The sequence below is a fragment of the Zygosaccharomyces rouxii genome (assembly GCF_000026365.1).
Source record: "Zygosaccharomyces rouxii strain CBS732 chromosome F complete sequence".
Lineage (NCBI taxonomy): Eukaryota > Fungi > Ascomycota > Saccharomycetes > Saccharomycetales > Saccharomycetaceae > Zygosaccharomyces > Zygosaccharomyces rouxii.
In genome coordinates, this window is record NC_012995.1 from 110,214 (window position 1) to 128,565 (window position 18,352).

At 39.7% G+C, this 18,352-nt stretch overlaps 8 protein-coding genes and 1 non-coding gene across 9 annotated transcripts; 5 read left to right on the forward strand and 4 right to left on the reverse strand.

Annotated features, from left to right (window-relative positions):
• Positions 1-260: 260 nt before the first annotated feature.
• On the reverse strand, positions 261-344 carry ZYRO0F01386r. Its single transcript has one exon. It is a non-coding gene; the product is annotated as a tRNA-Leu (tRNA).
• A 728-nt stretch (positions 345-1,072) lies between these two features.
• NHP2 (snoRNA-binding protein NHP2) lies at positions 1,073-1,543 on the forward strand (the record flags this gene model as incomplete). Its single annotated transcript, XM_002497212.1, has 1 exon — positions 1,073-1,543. The coding sequence occupies one exon, from the start codon at positions 1,073-1,075 to the stop codon at positions 1,541-1,543; it is 471 nt and encodes a 156-aa protein (XP_002497257.1).
• Positions 1,544-1,730: 187 nt separating this feature from the next.
• SNU56 (Snu56p) lies at positions 1,731-3,053 on the forward strand (the record flags this gene model as incomplete). The annotated part of the gene is made up of 1 exon (XM_002497213.1): positions 1,731-3,053. One exon carries the CDS (start codon positions 1,731-1,733, stop codon positions 3,051-3,053), a length of 1,323 nt encoding a protein of 440 aa, XP_002497258.1.
• A 346-nt stretch (positions 3,054-3,399) lies between these two features.
• ZYRO0F01452g (uncharacterized protein) lies at positions 3,400-6,414 on the forward strand (the record flags this gene model as incomplete). The annotated part of the gene is made up of 1 exon (XM_002497214.1): positions 3,400-6,414. One exon carries the CDS (start codon positions 3,400-3,402, stop codon positions 6,412-6,414), a length of 3,015 nt encoding a protein of 1,004 aa, XP_002497259.1.
• A 288-nt stretch (positions 6,415-6,702) lies between these two features.
• SEC26 (coatomer subunit beta) lies at positions 6,703-9,615 on the forward strand (the record flags this gene model as incomplete). Its single annotated transcript, XM_002497215.1, has 1 exon — positions 6,703-9,615. The coding sequence occupies one exon, from the start codon at positions 6,703-6,705 to the stop codon at positions 9,613-9,615; it is 2,913 nt and encodes a 970-aa protein (XP_002497260.1).
• A 317-nt stretch (positions 9,616-9,932) lies between these two features.
• ZYRO0F01496g (40S ribosomal protein uS2) lies at positions 9,933-10,691 on the reverse strand (the record flags this gene model as incomplete). Its single annotated transcript, XM_002497216.1, has 1 exon — positions 9,933-10,691. One exon carries the CDS (start codon positions 10,689-10,691, stop codon positions 9,933-9,935), a length of 759 nt encoding a protein of 252 aa, XP_002497261.1.
• Positions 10,692-12,123: 1,432 nt separating this feature from the next.
• FRE8 (putative ferric-chelate reductase) lies at positions 12,124-14,274 on the forward strand (the record flags this gene model as incomplete). Its single annotated transcript, XM_002497217.1, has 1 exon — positions 12,124-14,274. The coding sequence occupies one exon, from the start codon at positions 12,124-12,126 to the stop codon at positions 14,272-14,274; it is 2,151 nt and encodes a 716-aa protein (XP_002497262.1).
• Positions 14,275-14,449: 175 nt separating this feature from the next.
• On the reverse strand, positions 14,450-15,862 carry SLI1 (N-acetyltransferase; the record flags this gene model as incomplete). Its single annotated transcript, XM_002497218.1, has 1 exon — positions 14,450-15,862. One exon carries the CDS (start codon positions 15,860-15,862, stop codon positions 14,450-14,452), a length of 1,413 nt encoding a protein of 470 aa, XP_002497263.1.
• A 237-nt stretch (positions 15,863-16,099) lies between these two features.
• On the reverse strand, positions 16,100-17,557 carry ZPR1 (zinc finger-containing protein ZPR1; the record flags this gene model as incomplete). The annotated part of the gene is made up of 1 exon (XM_002497219.1): positions 16,100-17,557. The coding sequence occupies one exon, from the start codon at positions 17,555-17,557 to the stop codon at positions 16,100-16,102; it is 1,458 nt and encodes a 485-aa protein (XP_002497264.1).
• Positions 17,558-18,352: the final 795 nt, after the last annotated feature.

Below are 18,352 nucleotides of genomic sequence, written 5' to 3' on the forward strand. Positions count from 1 at the left end.
CTGGGCTCAGACTATAATTGAGGCAATGGTTCCCTATTTCTTACAGTTATCGGATTTTATTAAGGGAGTCGATGAGGTGTCAATGGAAAGATTCCAGCAAGAAAGATAATGCATAGCCTTTGAAACAGAGGCGATATATAGCTAGAAGATACATCGTAACTTCTATTTTAAGCTTCTAGGTAGATCTTACAAAAATATTAGGTCCCCAGTTCTTTAATCTCTTGTACTAGTACTTTAGAGTTCAAAAAGAGAAAAAAATCTGGAGGATGCGAGGTTCGAACTCGCGCGGACAACCGTCCAACAGATCTTAAGTCTGCCGCCTTAGACCACTCGGCCAACCCTCCTTAGGTATTATTTGTTGAATGGGGGGAATTTCATAGCGTTTTATATGGTAAATTTATGATAGACTTCAATTTAGCTACAGTAAGTAAAAATGTAAAGTGCCCTACATTATAGACGATAATACTCAATGAAAGGCAGTCATACTATTACGTTTCTTTTTGCTCGTTGTATATGGTCACTAGCTTAACAGTGTCTAAAGGCCTTCTTATGTGTCAAGTCACTTATCTCTATTCTATAGTTCACTTACGATGTCAGTGAATAACAAAACACTATGCTGTTATACGCAGTATATCATGGATGATAAGTGTTTTTGGAAGGACCTTGAAACCTATAAAGCATAATAGGAATCGTTTGAATTCTCACTAACATTTGTTTAAGCTGGCAAATCATAAAAAAAAAAAGAAATGTCGTAGAAATCTCATCTGAAAGCTACAAGGGTGGTAAAAAAATCCAAACATATTTATTCAGAAGGAAATACCGCTTAAATCTTTTCCGCTTCCTGTAGGGTTCATACGTATTGGTATTATTTTTATATTATTATTATTATTATTCAAAGTGTCACACTGACGCCCGTAAGCGATGACTCTACTGAAAAATTTTCCACTTTTTTCGAAGATATCAACCTGTAAAGAGATGAGCTTGAAAAAAATCGTAGTAGTGCTCAAGAGATATTGATCAAACTGCAGAATATTCTCTGACGCTATTATCGTCTGTCGATTTCCTCAACACAATGGGTAAGGAGAGTAAAGAGTCCAAGGAACCTAAGGAAACTAAGGGTGAAGACAACTACGAGGCTAGATTGCCAGCCGTGTTACCATTTGCCAAACCATTAGCTTCTAAAAAATTGAACAAGAAGCTATTAAAGACCACCAAGAAGGCATCAAAGGCTAAGAATGTTAAGAGAGGTGTTAAGGAAGTGGTAAAAGCTCTAAGGAAAGGTGAAAAGGGTCTTGTTATCATTGCAAGTGATATTTCTCCACCAGATGTCATTTCACATTTACCTGTCCTATGTGAAGATCATTCAGTACCATACATCTTTGTACCTTCCAAGCAAGATCTAGGATCAGCAGGTGCTACTAAGAGACCAACTTCTGTTGTTTTCATCGTGCCGGGTAGTAACAAGAAGCAAGATGGTAAATCTAAAGAAGAAGAGTACAAGGAATCCTTCAACGAAGTGGTTAAAGAAGTGGAAGCATTGTAAAGAAACAATTCAACGTCAGATAAGTAAAAAAGAAGTCTATTTTATATACTTTTTCTCTATCTCTGTAAAATATAGATAATTAAATACAAAATAATTATGTCTTAGCGAAAGTTCAACTACAATTGCAGCAACATCAACAAACGAACCATACAGGAACTCCGGAAACCTTAAAGGGCAGAATACGCCGATGGCACCAAAGAAAAGAGTTGCAACTGAAGATCCAGTACCGAAATCTTCAAAGAAAGGTCGTAAACATGATGTCTTCGAATCTCAGGATATTTGGAAGAATTTAGACAGAATTAGAACTCAAAATGCGAAAGCGGGAAGTATCATACCGAATAGTTACTTATTCGTACCCATCTTTAGCGATCCAGGTGATTATGAGCTCTGTATTAATGCATTACACGAATTCGTCGATTCTGGCAAGTTAAAACTACAATCGTGTGATGACTGTGTTATACCCGGCTATGTGTGCCTGCAAGATTTTAGCCTTATGGACTGTAGTCTAGTGCTTTCAATTTTATTTGGATACAAGAATAAGAAATGGATCTCACCCAATAATTCCAAGGATTTTTTTACCATACCCAAAGGTCTCAACGTTTCAGGAACTTTCTACCTACCGTCAAGCTGTACCGGTTACAATGTCCGTACTGTTCCCACTTTACGTGAGTCTCAATTTCAAACTCATTACAATTTTAAGGAATACTACATCAGTTCAACGAGCCTTTCACAGATTGTTCAGAGTCTAGTGACCTTCTTTCATAGCATCAAATTTGGTAAATCTAGCAAGGTTACCTCATCCTGCTTCTCGAAAGCTTTGAATCAAATTTACCAAACGATGGATTTAGGCGTAAAGGAACTACCATTTTTGGGAGAAGCTCTTTACAATCCTACAAATTTAACTAAAATTAATTTACCATCCATTGAAAAATCCAAGAATAATCTACAAAGTTACGCCCAAAAGTTGATCAAGTACAATGCTGCATTAGAACCATCATCGTCATCATCAAGCAAAAACGAAAAGCAGACAACATCTACACATTCCACCACTAGACAAAATACACCTAGTCGAACCAATAGCGGTACTGGCAGCAGCGTTAATACTACTACTCACGGATCCAGACCCAATTTCATGACACAGGACCAAATCAAGCAACACTGTGTTGCAACTATCAAGGCATCACAAGAAGTAGTCAAAGCTAAATCACCCTACCAAATCCTAAAGACCTATGTCAAATGCCCACGACAAGGCTACATCGATAAAGTTTACCAGAATTTAAACGATTTACGTGCTCAAACCAATTGTAACATAGTGGTTTTAAATCTAAACAATTTGCATGAATCTCGGCCTTGGTTTGACTCGTTAAACGTATCGAACTTTACCACTTATGCCCAACAACCTCATCCCTCTACGGTCAGGGTGGTAAGTATTGGTGGTATCGGTGAGCACGTCCAAAAGGCTCTTGAGCTTATCTACAAAATTCTACTACAGGAAAACGTACATGTGTAACAGAATACCGTTGCATTTTTGCCGACTATACTGCGTTGTCGTTAATTCTTGGAATAAGGAAAGGTAAGGAACGTAAAGGAGCCTTGGCACGATTCGTATCACCCTAAGAAATGTTAGAGGGGGCTGAAGATGAGATTAAAATCGGGTAAACCCTCAATATTTTACTTACTTTTTCCCTCAGAGTTTTAACTTACGGTGTTTTACATTACGCTTTTAAAATTGTACGCGATATTTCAGATGAGCATCTGAAACTTTAACTTTACCGAAGTAAAGAGAAAGAAAAAGACTGAAGAAGCAGGGAAGCGTTGATTCTCGAATCATTCCTCAGTGTTAATTAGTGGTTTGCATGTTTAGCAGCAGCAACAATAGCACCAGTGGAGGCAACAAAGGTAAGAGGCGCTCCTTCTTTTTGTGGGGGAGCAGTGGTAGTTTAAGTGGTGGTCAACCTGCTACAGTGACGAATTCAAGTACAAATGGTAAGCCTAGTAATGGTAGTAATAGCAAGACTTCAACACGTCCTAGTAATCCCAAGGCATCTCCTATGAAAAGTACATTGGATAAGAAACCTATTAACAATAGAAATCCATTTGTGCAGTCCGATAGACCTGCTACAATCAACCGAGGTAAGTCAGCCACGGAGCTAAATAGCACACCTAGGAAACCTTCTTCAACATCGGAGAAACATAAAGTCTCTTCTCCCCACGATTCCACCACGGCTACAGGTGTAAGAAATAAGCATTCATCTTCTCGTCTGACCTCCAATGAAAAAAGCAGGGTTTCGTCTTCAACTTCACATAGGCATACTTCTTCTTCGCATACGACCTCTTCTGATAAAACAAGAGATTCGTCTTCTCACGGGCATACATCTTCTCAAACCAGTTCGCATCCTCACAAGCGGACTACGAGTTCGTCTGACAAGCAAAAATCATCAACCTCGTCAACCTCTTCTTCATCACCAAAGAAAGAGAGTAGTCGAGAGATTTCCTCATCTTCATCGTCTTTAAAGAAGGAACTAAATGAACCATTAGCATTATCATCGTCGTCATCAGGTCAGAAGCCCCTTAGGGCAAGAAGACCTCCACCTCCGGTTGACTTAAGCGTTCTTAGAAACTCTATGAAACAAGTACCGGAGGGCAGACAACTGGAAGAAAAACCAGATTTGGAGGCAAAAGGTGTATTCCCGCCAAAACAGTTATCGGAGGAACGTGTTGTGGCTTTAAATTACGTGGAAAGAGGACTACCACCATCGACCCCACAAGATGTAAGGGGTGAACGAGAGGGAAAAGGTGAAGCACAAGTTAGTGGAAATGAGTTTAATCCAAAGCAACATAGAAGGCAAAGGTCAGAAGCTGAAAAATTCGAAGAAGAACTAGACTATTTCATAAAGGAACATAGCGCAGTTCAAGATAGCCCTATATCACAACGTGGAAGTTTCCCAGAAGAGGAGTTAGATCGTGAAATTGATTTGCAAAACGGCTTGGCTACACATTTGGACCCTGCAAAGGCTTCAAATAACGAGGATTTACTAGGAGGTCTATTGACGTACGTGGACCCTTTAAAGCTTCCTGAAGCATCACAACGTAATAGGGTAGCATCGCCGCCAAGATTAGCTTCGCCTCCTGTCATAAATCCACTACCAAGTGTACAAACGGAGCCATCGTTGGAACCACCACCACCACTTCCACCAAAGGAACCGTTGGAACCATTAGCAGCCGTATATTCATCACCACTGCCGGCCTCTGGAACGGAGAGAAAATCTAGAGAATTGACTGAAACTGAAAAGCGTAAATCTGGTACATCAGCCACTGGTGATGAACAGGCAGATAGGTTCTCATTCACTGATTCGTTAGCCGATAACTCTGTGAAAAGTGTTCAACAGGTAGCATTAGACGATACTAGGGGAGCCGCTCCAATTGTTAGTAATCTATCCTATCGTGATTCTATGGATGCTGCTACTTATGCAGATAATAACAACAGGATGTCGCGTACTTATACAAACAGTTTGGATAGACCACCTCTTATGAATGAATCTCTTCATCAAAGAGAAGAAGACGCTCCTGAAAATCCAATTTCAGATACTGCATCACTTGGAGAAATGGTTACGACGAGTAAACCTAGAACTGTGGATTCTGAAGAGATATTTTCTGCGAAGGATTTTGATCAAGACTCTGCAATGCAGCCTGTAGAAGCTAAAGAGCCACCACCACCAAGAAGAAAATTCAGAGTAGTGAACGAAGACCGTCCAACTTTTTATATGAATGGATTCGATGAATACTTGAACAAGGATAACGATGAGTTTGACGATACAGCAACCCACTATTCCATACGAAGCCATGAAAGTGCCTTCAGCAAAGGGATTTCCACTGCTCCTAGTGAAAAGAGTAATACTTATGTCCCTACCAATCTCAATAACCAAAGTTTAGAGAACAACCCTGCGATCTTTGGTATAAGATCAGGGGTTGCCGGTTTAGATTCTGCATCGGAGAAAGATATTTTGAAGAGTGTGGTCAGCTCTTCGAGAACAAAGGCAGGTTCTATTTTCACGGGTCCCGGTAGTTTATCTAATCACCAAAGCACGAGAAGTAATAAAAGTAATAATAGTTCTACTACTGTCTCCTCCGGATCGCCTAAGCCTGATAAATCGGTGAGACTTGTATCTAGTTATGTGGAAGAATTAAGACTAAAATATTATAGGGCTTCCAACTTCTTACAGGCACCTCCCAATTTACCGGTTACTTTAAAGCAGAAAAATAATTTGGTACAACCCAAAAATGTTAAAGTCAAAATTAGGACTAGTTCAAAACAAATTGGTATTAAACATGGTAGAGCGAAACAAAAATTATTCACTTTGGAGACTACAGATGAAGATGCTAACGAAGATGGTACTCATAAGGCCTCTAGTAATAACAATAAGATTAATGTTGATCATACCAGAGAATTTCACAATTTGCTCAATCAAAAGGCAAGCCCCAGTAAAAGGACCGCACAAGACCACAGTCCCTCTAAGAGCAAAGGCGATGACGATTTGGAAGAGTTTTTACACGACATTCCCGGTGATGATGCTTATGACAGTGATGATGCCATGGCTCCATTGAGGGAAGGAGAAGATACTGCTGACGCAGATGTTTCAAGAAGCAACACGGTCAAGAGTTATTTCACAAAACAAGAAGAAAAACTACAACACATCAACAACAGTTCACAATACGAAAAGTTACCTACCAATATTAATATCCAGGACTATCTAGATAAGGACCCAATAAGTAAAACGGTATCGACTCAAAGTGGTAATTCTGGACTTAACGAACCTTTCTCCTACGGACAGGGGCTCCGCGTAGCCAATCCAGATTCTTCATCTGACTAATGAACTTTATATAACTAAACTGCAGAAAATTAATTCGTAATACAATTGAATATTCTATTTAATATCCTATTTAATATCGGCTTTCTGGTGGGATTGTCACAATCATTCAATTAGGGTTACCCGCCCGGATGGCTTACGCGGTATGATATTTTTTTTTCTATCTCCAGGAGATGGAAGATCGAACAAGGTGGCAGGCAGAAGAATCCAAACAGGCGTAAACAAAGACCCTCGGATAAGTGAAAGGAAGGTCCCATTGAAAGAATCTGACTGCTATTTTATTGAGAATTCATGACTGTTGATCCGCAGCAACCGGCTTATACGCTGGTTTTTGATCCAAGTCGCAGCAATGCTAGTTATACAGTTGGTGAATTCCAAAAAGCTTTGGAGAGAGGATCTGACGAGGATAAGATAGCCACCATGAAGCAAATTTTAGTAACGATGCTTGATGGGAATCCTCTTCCTCAATTGCTAATGCACATTATTAGATTTGTTATGCCATCTAGAAACAACAAATTGAAGAAACTGCTTTACCTTTACTGGGAAATTGTTCCAAAGCTAGATGAAGAAGGTAAATTGAGACATGAAATGATTTTGGTCTGTAATGCCATTCAACATGACTTGCAGCATCCCAACGAGTACATTAGAGGTAATACGTTGAGATTTTTGACCAAATTGAAGGAAACAGAACTTTTAGAACAATTAATTCCATCTGTGATGCCATGTTTGGAGTATCGTCACTCATATGTGCGTAAATATGCCATTTTGGCCGTTTTATCTATTTACCAAGTGAGTGATCATCTGTTACCAGACGCCAAGGATATTATTAGCTCATTTTTGGCTGTAGAAACTGATCCAATTTGTAAAAGAAATGCATTTTTGGGTCTAGCAGAGTTGGATCGTGAAGCTGCATTAGCATATTTGGAAGAAAACATGGCCGCCATTGAAGGACTAGAGTCCCTTCTACAAAGTTCCTTCGTGCAATTTATCAGAAGAGATGCAGTGCAAGTACCATCATTAAAACCTCAATACGTAGAATTGCTACTGGATTTGCTAGATTCTACTACTTCTGATGAAGTTGTTTTTGATACTGCATTGGCCTTGACAACTTTATCTGCCAATCCTTCGGTTTTGGCTAAGGCTGCAACTAAATTGATTAATTTGGCTGTTAAAGTATTTGACAACAATGTTAAATTGATCGTCCTGGACAGAGTAGAAGACATCAATAACAAGAACCCAGGGGCCCTAGAAGATTTAACTTTGGAAATTCTACGTGTTTTGAACGCAGAAGATATGGACGTACGTTCTAAAGCTTTGAATATTGCTATGAATCTCGTATCATCAAGAAATGTGGATAATGTGGTTAAGTTATTAAAGAAAGAATTGCAAACTACTGTCACTAACAGTGATAAGGAAAAGTCTATGCAATATAGGCAGCTTCTGATTAAAACCATTCACACTGTAGCAATTAGATTTGTCGAAGTTGCCGCTAGTGTTGTATCACTTTTACTGGATTTCATTGGTGATTTGAGTTCTGTTGCTGCCAGTGGTATCATCTCTTTTGTCAAGGAAGTTATTGAAAAATATCCTCACTTGAGAGAAGGTATCTTGTCAAATTTGATTGACGTTTTGGACAAAATAAGGTCTGCCAAGGCTTACCGTGGTGCACTTTGGGTCTTAGGTGAATACGCCGAGAGTTCTTCTGATATTCAGAAATGCTGGAAACACATCCGTTCTAGTGTTGGTGAACTACCTATTGTCCAATCCGAGTTGAGGAACAGATCTCAAAATTCTGAAGAAGAAGAGAAAGAAAAAGAAGCACTTAACCACAGACATGCAGGTCCAGTGATTTTACCAGATGGTACTTATGGTACTGAAACTGCATTCGATTTTACTTCTAGCGCTCCTGCTGAAGATCCTGATGCTAGACCTCCCATCCGTCGTTTTGTGCTAAATGGTGATTTCTACACAGCTTCCGTTTTGGCTAGTACAATCATCAAATTGGTCTTAAGATTCGAAAAAGTATCTCAAGATATCACTGTCCTAAATGCTCTAAAGGCTGAAGGGTTATTGATTTTGGTTAGTACAATAAGAGTGGGCCAAAGTTCATTAGTAGAAAAGAAAATCGATGAAGATTCTCTCGAAAGAATCATGTGTGCAATTACCATGTTGTTAGATGAAGCAAACCCGGCTGAAAAGAGCTCTGAAAAGGAAATTCTAGATTTGGCATACTTGGACGCCACCAGATCCTCTTTCAAATCCCAAGTTGCCATTTCCAAGCGTAAGAATGCTCAATTATCTGCCAAGAACTTGACAAAGACCGCTGAGCCAATCGATAAATCTCTTATCTTCAGACAATTCACTCAAGTGGAATCCAACACCTCTAAAAGTGATATGATTGAAGAAGACCTGCAGGCGGCTATAAAGGGTGATTCCGAAAGACCAAACAAGAATTCAATCACTTCTAAGTTAAAGAAGATCGTTCCGCTAACAGGTTTCTCGGATCCTGTCTATGCGGAGGCCTATATTACCAATCACCAATTTGACGTTGTGCTTGACGTTCTTCTGGTAAACCAGACAAGGGAAACTTTGAAGAATTTACACGTTCAGTTCGCTACCCTTGGTGATTTGAAGGTGATAGATAAGCCACCTAGCACTAACGTTGTTCCTCATGGTTTCCACAGAATTACCACCACTGTCAAGGTCTCATCTGCAGACACTGGTGTTATCTTTGGTAACATTATTTACGATGGTGGTCATGGTGAGGATGCACGTTACGTTATTTTAAATGATGTCCATGTCGATATCATGGATTACATTAAACCTGCCAAGACTGACGATGAAACTTTCCGTACCATGTGGAATGCATTTGAATGGGAAAACAAGATTTCTGTGAAATCTCAATTGAACAGCTTGCATGCTTACTTGAGAGAATTGACACGTGGTACAAATATGGGTATTTTAACACCACCTGAAGCATTAGGTGAGGAGGATTGCAGATTCTTGAGTTGTAACCTTTACGCTAAATCTTCATTTGGTGAAGATGCGTTGGCGAACTTATGCATTGAAAAGAGTCCGGCAAGTGGCCAAGTAGTAGGTCATGTCCGTATTCGTTCCAAGGGTCAAGGTTTAGCACTTTCGCTTGGTGACAGGGTAGCATTAATCGCCAAACAGCATGATAAGGTCCAATTGACCCACATTTGAAGGTTAAATAATTGATTCGATTTTTATTTTTTTTCCAATTTTCTATTTTATATATATATAAGAAGAAATACATGAACAAATTTTAGACGCCCAAGACGTAGAAAACAAGCCATCGATATCTTCGAGACAATTGAAAAACAATATTATATTATTAATTCAATTTCTTTTTTTTTTTAGAAAAAAAAAAAAACCTTACAGACACATTTTTTGTTCAGATTATTGTATACTAGTGTGCAATAACAGTACAGAGGAGGAGGGGAGAACAACACTATAGATAAAAACGTTATACTAGTATGCTAGCGTATTTGTCACACAGTTTACCATGCAACAGCTTCGGTAGTTTCTTCAGCCCATTCGGTAGCCTCAGTTTGCTCTTCAGTGACTTCTTCCTTAGCTTCTTCTTCTTCAGTAGCGGCACCAGCGGTTTCTTCAGCGACTTGTTGTTCAATTTCTTCAGGGTTTCTGTAGAAGTACAAGTCTGGCATGACGGACCATGGTTGAGTTCTGTCGACCAAGGCACCTCTTAGTCTCAAAACTTCTCTAGCCAACAAGTACCAGATCAAACCGATAGAGTGCTTACCTCTGTTGTTACATGGGATAGCAACATCCACGTATTCAGATGGAGAGTCCAAATCGGTCAAAGCAATGACTGGGATGTTAACGTAGGAAGCTTCCTTGATAGCTTGAGCATCAGATCTTGGATCGGTGACGATAATCAATCTTGGTTCCTTGAAAGAACGGGTGATGTAGTTAGTGAAAGAACCTGGGGTGAATCTACCAGCAATTGGAGTAGCACCAGTGTGAGCAGAGAATTTCAAAACAGCTCTTTGACCGAAAGTTCTGGAAGAGATGGCAACGATATCTTCTGGGTTTGGAATAGCAGCGATGATTCTAGCGGCCAAAACCAATTTTTCCCAAGTTTTACCGACGTCAACGACGTTAACACCATCTGGTCTGGTCTTGAAGACGTATGGTTCTTGGTGCACTTGAACGTTTCTAGCACCTAGGTGAGTGTTAGCAGCCAATAATAACTGCGCATCCTCCGTGGTCAAGTCAAAAGTAGCTGGTAGAGACATCTTTAATTTATTGTTGTGCTATTCCTTCTTGAGCTTGTCAACACACCTGAATTGACCAACTTTTAATATAGATAATTGACTACAATAATCAAACGTTACTACTACCTTCCGTTGCCAGAATGCCCGTACCTCTGCTCTGCGACTTTGGCGATGTCCAATTTTTTTTCAATCCTCTGTTTGCGTGGGGGGATCCAGAGGGAGATCCCAGGCGGGGCCAGCACGAGTGGTAGGCGGAGCCCAACGTGCCGTAGAACGATGTTGGAAGGAAGCTAGGGAGGGCTGGAAGGGGAGTCACTAGAGAGAGTTCTGCCTAGGGAATGTGTTGGCGTTGGCTCTCCCAGACGAATTCGGAGGGCGCTCGGTCGCGCGTTTAAACGCGTCGGAAAAAAATTACGAACCGACGCAGGTTTTTGACAAAAAAAGTTCCAGGTATGTATGGGTGTCACAGTCACTTGAAACTTATCCAAAGCGTCATGTGATAGCTAAATGCGTGGAGGGTCTTACTGAGCAGTACAACGTTCTATACACTAATCAAGGGAACCGTCATTGTCCTCGTGCTCTGTGCATTCAGATTTCAAGAGCTAGCCCTTCATTGGCAGATGCCCTCGAGCCTAGCTTTCAAAAACTAAACTGCGGGTAGGGCTTACGTACGGAACTGTGATGAATGTCTGGGTAGCTACTAAAGCAAGGGGGGAGAGAGAGAAAAAAATAGCGACTAGCAATGAAGTCGATTCATATTAAGATCCCCGCTCCCTCCCCCTTCTCTATTGTGTAATATTGTAAAGCGCTAACATTACAGAAACTCTCATCGTGCGGCGCTAGCAATGGCACGAACGGCTGAACAATAGAATAATCGTAATACGAGTACATAAGAGATACAACCTAGAACTAGACAGAACGGCGCAAGAAAAATTCACCAATAGTATTCCGTCTGAACCATTCTCATGCTTCTCCTACTTTAACTCCGCTCCTAAACACTTAGCTATACAAGCACATTTGCATAGCATATTTGCACAGCACATCTGCACTCCATAAAGGATGCAGCCGAAATCGAATCCGACTACGGATTAGTAATTATGCCACTGGTGGTAGGGGGCCTCTATACGCAGCCTGGTAACTTCGCCATTATGTATATAGTGCACATCATCTCCATATCACATAATCTACCTCAACTTTTCATGTGACTGTTGAAAACCGCACCCAAAAGTTCGGAAATAGGGAAATTAGTGCAAAAGATCAAATATAGAGCTTCAAACATAGATCTTAACTCCTGAAGTATGGTCGGAATAATCCCTGAAAAGACAAGGACATAAGAGCAGAGTGGATCTCTTCACTGTTTCAAGAAAATAGATGCATATCTTCGCAACTCAAGAGATTATATTTTTGTAAGTATTAAGTGGGAAGTTGGCATCTTAATAAGCGGCAAATAGTGATGTCAATGATGGATGTTAAAAGAGCCTTATGCCTTTTTATGGGGTGGCTCGATAATAATTTGCCTACTTTTGATGATGACACGGATAGGCATCTTCGAAGAGAGCGTATTATGGAATGTACAAAATTATGTTTTTTCCTCACTAGTGGTTTGATATTGGTGGCGTTGCCGCTGTGGAATACTTTGAGTCTTACCAGTGGGTTTTTCCGTGTGACACATTTCTTCAAGCACACCGTCTTCAAAAACCACTCGAGAATCCATTCATGGCGTATATGGCACAATACATCTCTACAACAACTCGTATTTTGGTCGGTCTTCGTAGGGATCTGCACCTTTGCCGGTGCAGGTAGAGATTTAATTCAAATAACAAAGAGAATGGGTAGACTTTCGGTTGCGTTGATGCCACCATTGTTGTTTTTGACTCTAAGACCTTCCCCTTTACCGGAAACACTGTATTTGAGTTTAGTCCCCATACACAGGTGGATGTCAAGAGTCGTGGTGGTGGAATCGCTTTTGCACACTATCCTATATCTTTGGTTCATGTATTTGAAGGGCTCGCTGATAAAAGTCTTCAAGCCTGCTAATTTTTCCGGGGTTATTGCTATGGTATTATTTGTACTCATTGGAGTGACGTCGGTGAGCAAAATGAGAAGGTGGAATTTCCAAGTGTTCTATTACGTTCACTACTTGAGTACTTGGGCTACAGTGATTCTACTTCATTACCATGCAAGACCGTCCATTCCATCTTACACGTTTTTGAACGTGGCCATTCTAGTGTGGCAGATCATTTACCGTATTTCACATACCAAGATTACTACCATTACAGCGGTCCCCATTTCACCTTCTTTGACACTGGTAGAATTCCCAAAAGATGATTTGAGTTCAAAACCAATTTTACCATCGGGTCATGTCCGTCTAAGTCAGCAACACAGTAGTTGGTTAAAATGGTTATTTCACCAATTGGCGCCTTTGCAACATCCTTATACCATCGCAAGTTTACCTACAGACGACACTGTTAAACTGATTGTTAGAAACTCTAATTTCCCTCTGATTTCCAACACTGCGTACAGAGTTACCGGAGCGTTTGAACCCAAGCTAAATTTCATGTCTAAAGTTAAGCTGGGTCAAATTTTAAGGACTACAAGTTCTTCTGGCAACTTGAACTCTGCGTCACTTTTGCATTCGCCTTTGTCTTACAACATACACGCCCGCAGGGCTCTCATATGTGTCGGTGGATCGGCGATTTCGTTTGCATTGCCGCTGTTGAGAATCTTAAATTTCAATGGTGTCACCGTTAAACTGATTTGGGTCTCTAAGGATTACAGGGATTTAAAGGTTTTAAACCATTTTAAGCACAACTTCGAAGGTATGGAGATCTATGTTTCTGGTGCCTCTGGAAGTGAACAGGACATTCAAATCGATTATGTGGATTCCTATCCCGATTCAGATGATGCCTCGGTAGCTTCTAGTCTTGGTGAAGAGGGTCAAGGTTACAATGAAAGAACACCGCTGACCTGGGGTACTCCAAATCACAATACTTTGAGCACCAAGAGTCATCTCTCCTTAGTTGATGGTACTAACAAAACTAAAAACTATGGATCTACTGCAAACACTGGTAGCAGCAACAATATCAGTAATAAGACTGCTATGGGTGAAATCGACCCTAATGATGAGATTGATTTTACAGAGATATTCTCATTGGGAAATGCAAAATCGATTTTAAGTAACCGTGCACAAGTTCAGCGTCTTAATGCTAATTCGCCAACACCGGCACCTATTTCGGATCATGAATTGTTCAGGAAACCTTCATTGATCGAAGCGCCAACTGGTTTGGAAGGTAATGAAGTTGATGAGGAGTCTCGCTTAATTTCAGACAACGATAAGGTTCTAAGAATTCCATCGGGTATTAAAGTTTTCTTTGGTAGACCAAGTCTTGGTGAGAAAGATTATTTATGGTGTATGGAAAGGGAATGTGCCTACGATGAACGAGCCGATGATGGTTGTGAAATTTACAACGGTGGTAATACCCATACTCATGATCTTTCAGATATAGTTGTAATGGCAGCTGGTCCTGTGGGTCTTGTGGAAAGTACAAGACGGTTTGCAACTGACTATGGTTTGAATTTCCACGCGGAATGCTATACAGTTTGATTTGGCATGGCTAGTATATGATATGATATGATACGATTTCCTTTTTCTTTTTTTTTTTTTTTTTTGAATTCTACCGCCCAGGAGATGTAGCGATTTTCAAGACACGCAGCTAAGTAATAATACATTCATGACTATATTAATTCTTCCTTTTTGCTCTAAAAAAATAAATAACCTCTCACTTTCTACCTTTCTCATGTAGCCAATCATCCACATACTGTATGCATGGTGCTAAATCTCTCTCCAAATCTCTTGGAATAGTGAGATGACAGTTGAGTCCACCGCCCGTAGAAATTACAGAGCAAAAGAAGTTTGCAGAAATTCCTTGAGGTTGATTGAAAAAAGCGTCAGTTACCTTGAAGGGACCTTCTACGTCGTTAAAAGGTTGGAAACCTAAATTCGATACTTCAAAAGTATCACTTGGTTTAGTAGCTGCAATTTTTGCCTTAAAAAATTCTTGCATATCAATCACATCTAACAATCTACATTCACCGATGGCATCTGGAATTCCATTTTGAACCTTTTGGACAATAGTTTTTTGAAATGCTTCTGCTAATTCCCATAGCGGTTTATTATCATTAGTGTTTGCGATGAGAGTCGTAGCCGCAACGAAATTACCCAATTGTTTTGTATAATCGTCATTCTGTAGGTATTTGTTGCATGCTGATCTTGTATTCATCGGTAAACATATTTTCATTTGGGAACCTGTATAACTCGTTGGATCTGAGAACTTCGCCAAACTTCGAGCGAAAAGAGCTGTAAGTAAAGAGCTAAAAGATACTCTGTGATCTTTACATAACTGTAGAACTTTTTCCAATTCTTCTGGAGTTAAATGTATGTTCCGTTGTAAATTATCACATCTCACTTGATAAAGACCTCCAGTAGAATCCGACCTCTTTTCTAAAAGTCCGTGGGGTAAGAAATAACTGTTAAATTTAAAATCTTCACTCTTAGGTCCCACCATATCCGCATTAATTGGTTTCCATTTCAAATATTGGGCGAAAAGGAACTGTAATAGTTTAGCTTTCCAACCAATGGGCCAATCCTCATATGGGTGATGATTACTTGTAAAACTTTGGATTTCACCTGGTTCGTAAACTGTACTAATAGTATTTTCAATAGCATTCATAGATTGGTTCAAGTTTTTCAGAAATTCCTGCAATATAATCACACCCGCCATACCATCAAATAGGACATGGCTCATTAAAAGAACTAATTTTCTCTCATTGGGGATAACTAACACTTTCCAAAGTGGTTTCTCGGTATGATATGGGAAAGCATAGTTTTGAAATACGTAATTCATCTTATCCTCATCGAATTTTGCCCAATCCACAAATTCCACGACATCCTTGAGTTCAAGACTTTGATCAATTATTTTTAGATATGGTTTACCATCTTCTTCGTCGATTCCCACATTACAACGCAATTGGATGAACGTATCGATTGTACTCTTTAACGCATGTTGTATTTGAGTCCTACTGGGCAATTGATTCAATTGAATCCCCACGTAAAAGCACGAATGTAGATTAATGATACTTCTAGTGTAAAAATACCTTTCCAAAGACGATAATTTTCTATGCCCTATTACCATTGATATCTTTCCTTCGATATGTCTGGGAATTTACCCGTTATTGTAGGTGAACATCGTGTACTATTCCTCTTCCCTCTTATCTCCTACTGACAAAGTAACCTCGAAAAGATAAGTACGGGGGTTTTCGGTAAGATAGATCTTTTATCTATTATATTATCGTACAGTATTACGTGTATATTCTACAAATATCTAAAATTGCATAAATATTAATTGTTACACGCTCAATGAATCATTATTTCACTGGTCCACTTTAATGTCGTTTAATCCCAGGTCTTCGTCTTGCTCTCTAGTTCTTTCGTAGTCTGAAATATTCATATTTGGATCTTCATCTGGAGCGTAAACATTCTGGATGTATGAGCCAGCCAATGGGTCTTCCATGATAACGGTAAACTTCCTCTTACCTTCCAGAGCTTCTTTCAGATTACCAAAGAATCCTTGCCAACGTTGCTTTGTAGCTTCATCCATAGAATCTGAAGTTTGAGAGTAAACACGAGTTTCCAACTCCTCATAGACTTGTTGCAATAGACCTTCTAAAGTAGTGAATCTACCACCCAAAGTACCTTGTTGAATTTCAACATGTAATTCTGGGATGGTTAAGGTACAAGTCTCAGATTTCAGAATATCACGGCTTAAATCTGCAGGATCATCACAGTACAAAACGGTCTTTCTACCTTTGTCTGGGATGGCACCACCAGTTTTAACTTCGTTGGATCTATAACCACAATTATCACATACTGTAGACATAATGATAACCTCCTTGAAATGTGGGATATTCACTGGCTTCATATGAGTCTCGCATTCACGTACACATGATGGACATGATGCTCTAAATGTTTGGACTTCATTATCAAAATTTTCAATTTCAGTTGCATCTGACAAGAATTCTGAGGCAGATGAGCCAACTTTAACCGCTTCGGATGGATTTCTTTCACGATTGGATAACTCAGACAATTTTTCTTGACGACGCATTTCCAGTTGATCTCTGGTAATAATACCAACCAAGACATTTTGTTCGTCGTTTCTGAAGTAATCGGTATGAGACCACTTGTGTAATGGTTCACCAGGTCTGTATTCAATCCAAGAGTTCCCAGCAGGATCATCCAATATAAATGTTAGTGGTAAAGTACCTGGTTTGCAATCGATATAGCTTCTAACTCTTTCAATTACTTCTTGAATCTTGTCATGTAAGTTTTCATCAATCGATTTTCTGGCTTCTTGATCAGCTGCTAAATCGTCGATCATTTCTGATAGTAAACCTTCAACAGTGGTTAATTGACCTCTTTTAGCGGGAATTTCGATATCTAATTCCAAGAACTTACAAGTAGCAGTCTCAGATTTAATAACTTCTCTGTTAAAATCAGATTGATTTTCCACTTTTAACATATATTTAGCACCTTTCTCTTGGATTTGAGATGCTGGTTGGATTTCAGAATTTTTAAATCCACACTCAGGACACTCAAAAGACATGATAACGATTTCTCTGAAGAATGGGATGGATGTTAATAACAATCTGGTGGTACCATCAGCATGACAATTCATACACAGAGATTCAATCTCTTGCACAGGGTGACCCATGGCATCAGCAGCACCGGTGTTTTTAACTTGAACCTGTTCTTGTTCTGGAGCCTCATCGACATTAATTTCTTCAACAGTATCACCAACTGGTTTGAATAAATTTTCCTGTGGACCTGACATACTAGATCTTATGAGTTAGGAAAGATAAGTTGGTGGGACAAAAATACGAAAGTTCTATTCAGTCAATCCAAACAAAAGTATACTATTGGATAAGAATACCAATCCCGTAGAGCGATAGATTTGTCGACTGAAATAGATATCCAACGTCCAGCTCTAGTATAGTCTAGAAAAAAAGTCTGCGATGAGCTTTGAAAAAAAACCATTAGGGTTTCGTGAAAAGTTTTTTAGGGCGGAATAGTTAGGGCTTTGTAGAAATATTAGGGCGCGTGTTTATAGATTAGGGTTTCTTAGGGTTCTGTAGGCGCTGAAGAAATGATATATTCAGTTACCTGGTCGCATCCAACCTAGTTAATTGCGGACCCTATTATGGATTCATTAGCTCCTTGGTGTTGCTTCGGTTATAGACTGGCTTTAATACCGGTTCAGTTTCAGTAATTCGTGAGAATTCGGTAGAAGGCCGTCTACATAGAACTCGTGGAAAGCATATACTGGGTATCTGCTGTTCTGACTGCTCAGTATTCAGAACTCTCCAGAAGTCCCATGTCCATTACAACCTCCAAACTCGGCTGGCTCCCTCTGTTCTTCTGGTCATCTGATTCAGGACATTACAGCACTTCAATACATCTATCAGTCTACGATGAGCATATCCCGGATATAACAGAGAGCTCCAGATCCATTGGACTAGAGCAAACTTGCTCTTCTGTTCGAGTTTGATTACAATATCACCACATTTCCCTGATCTTGTGAATCATGCGTGATCACCAAACTTAGACCCAATTTGAACTGCTCTTAATC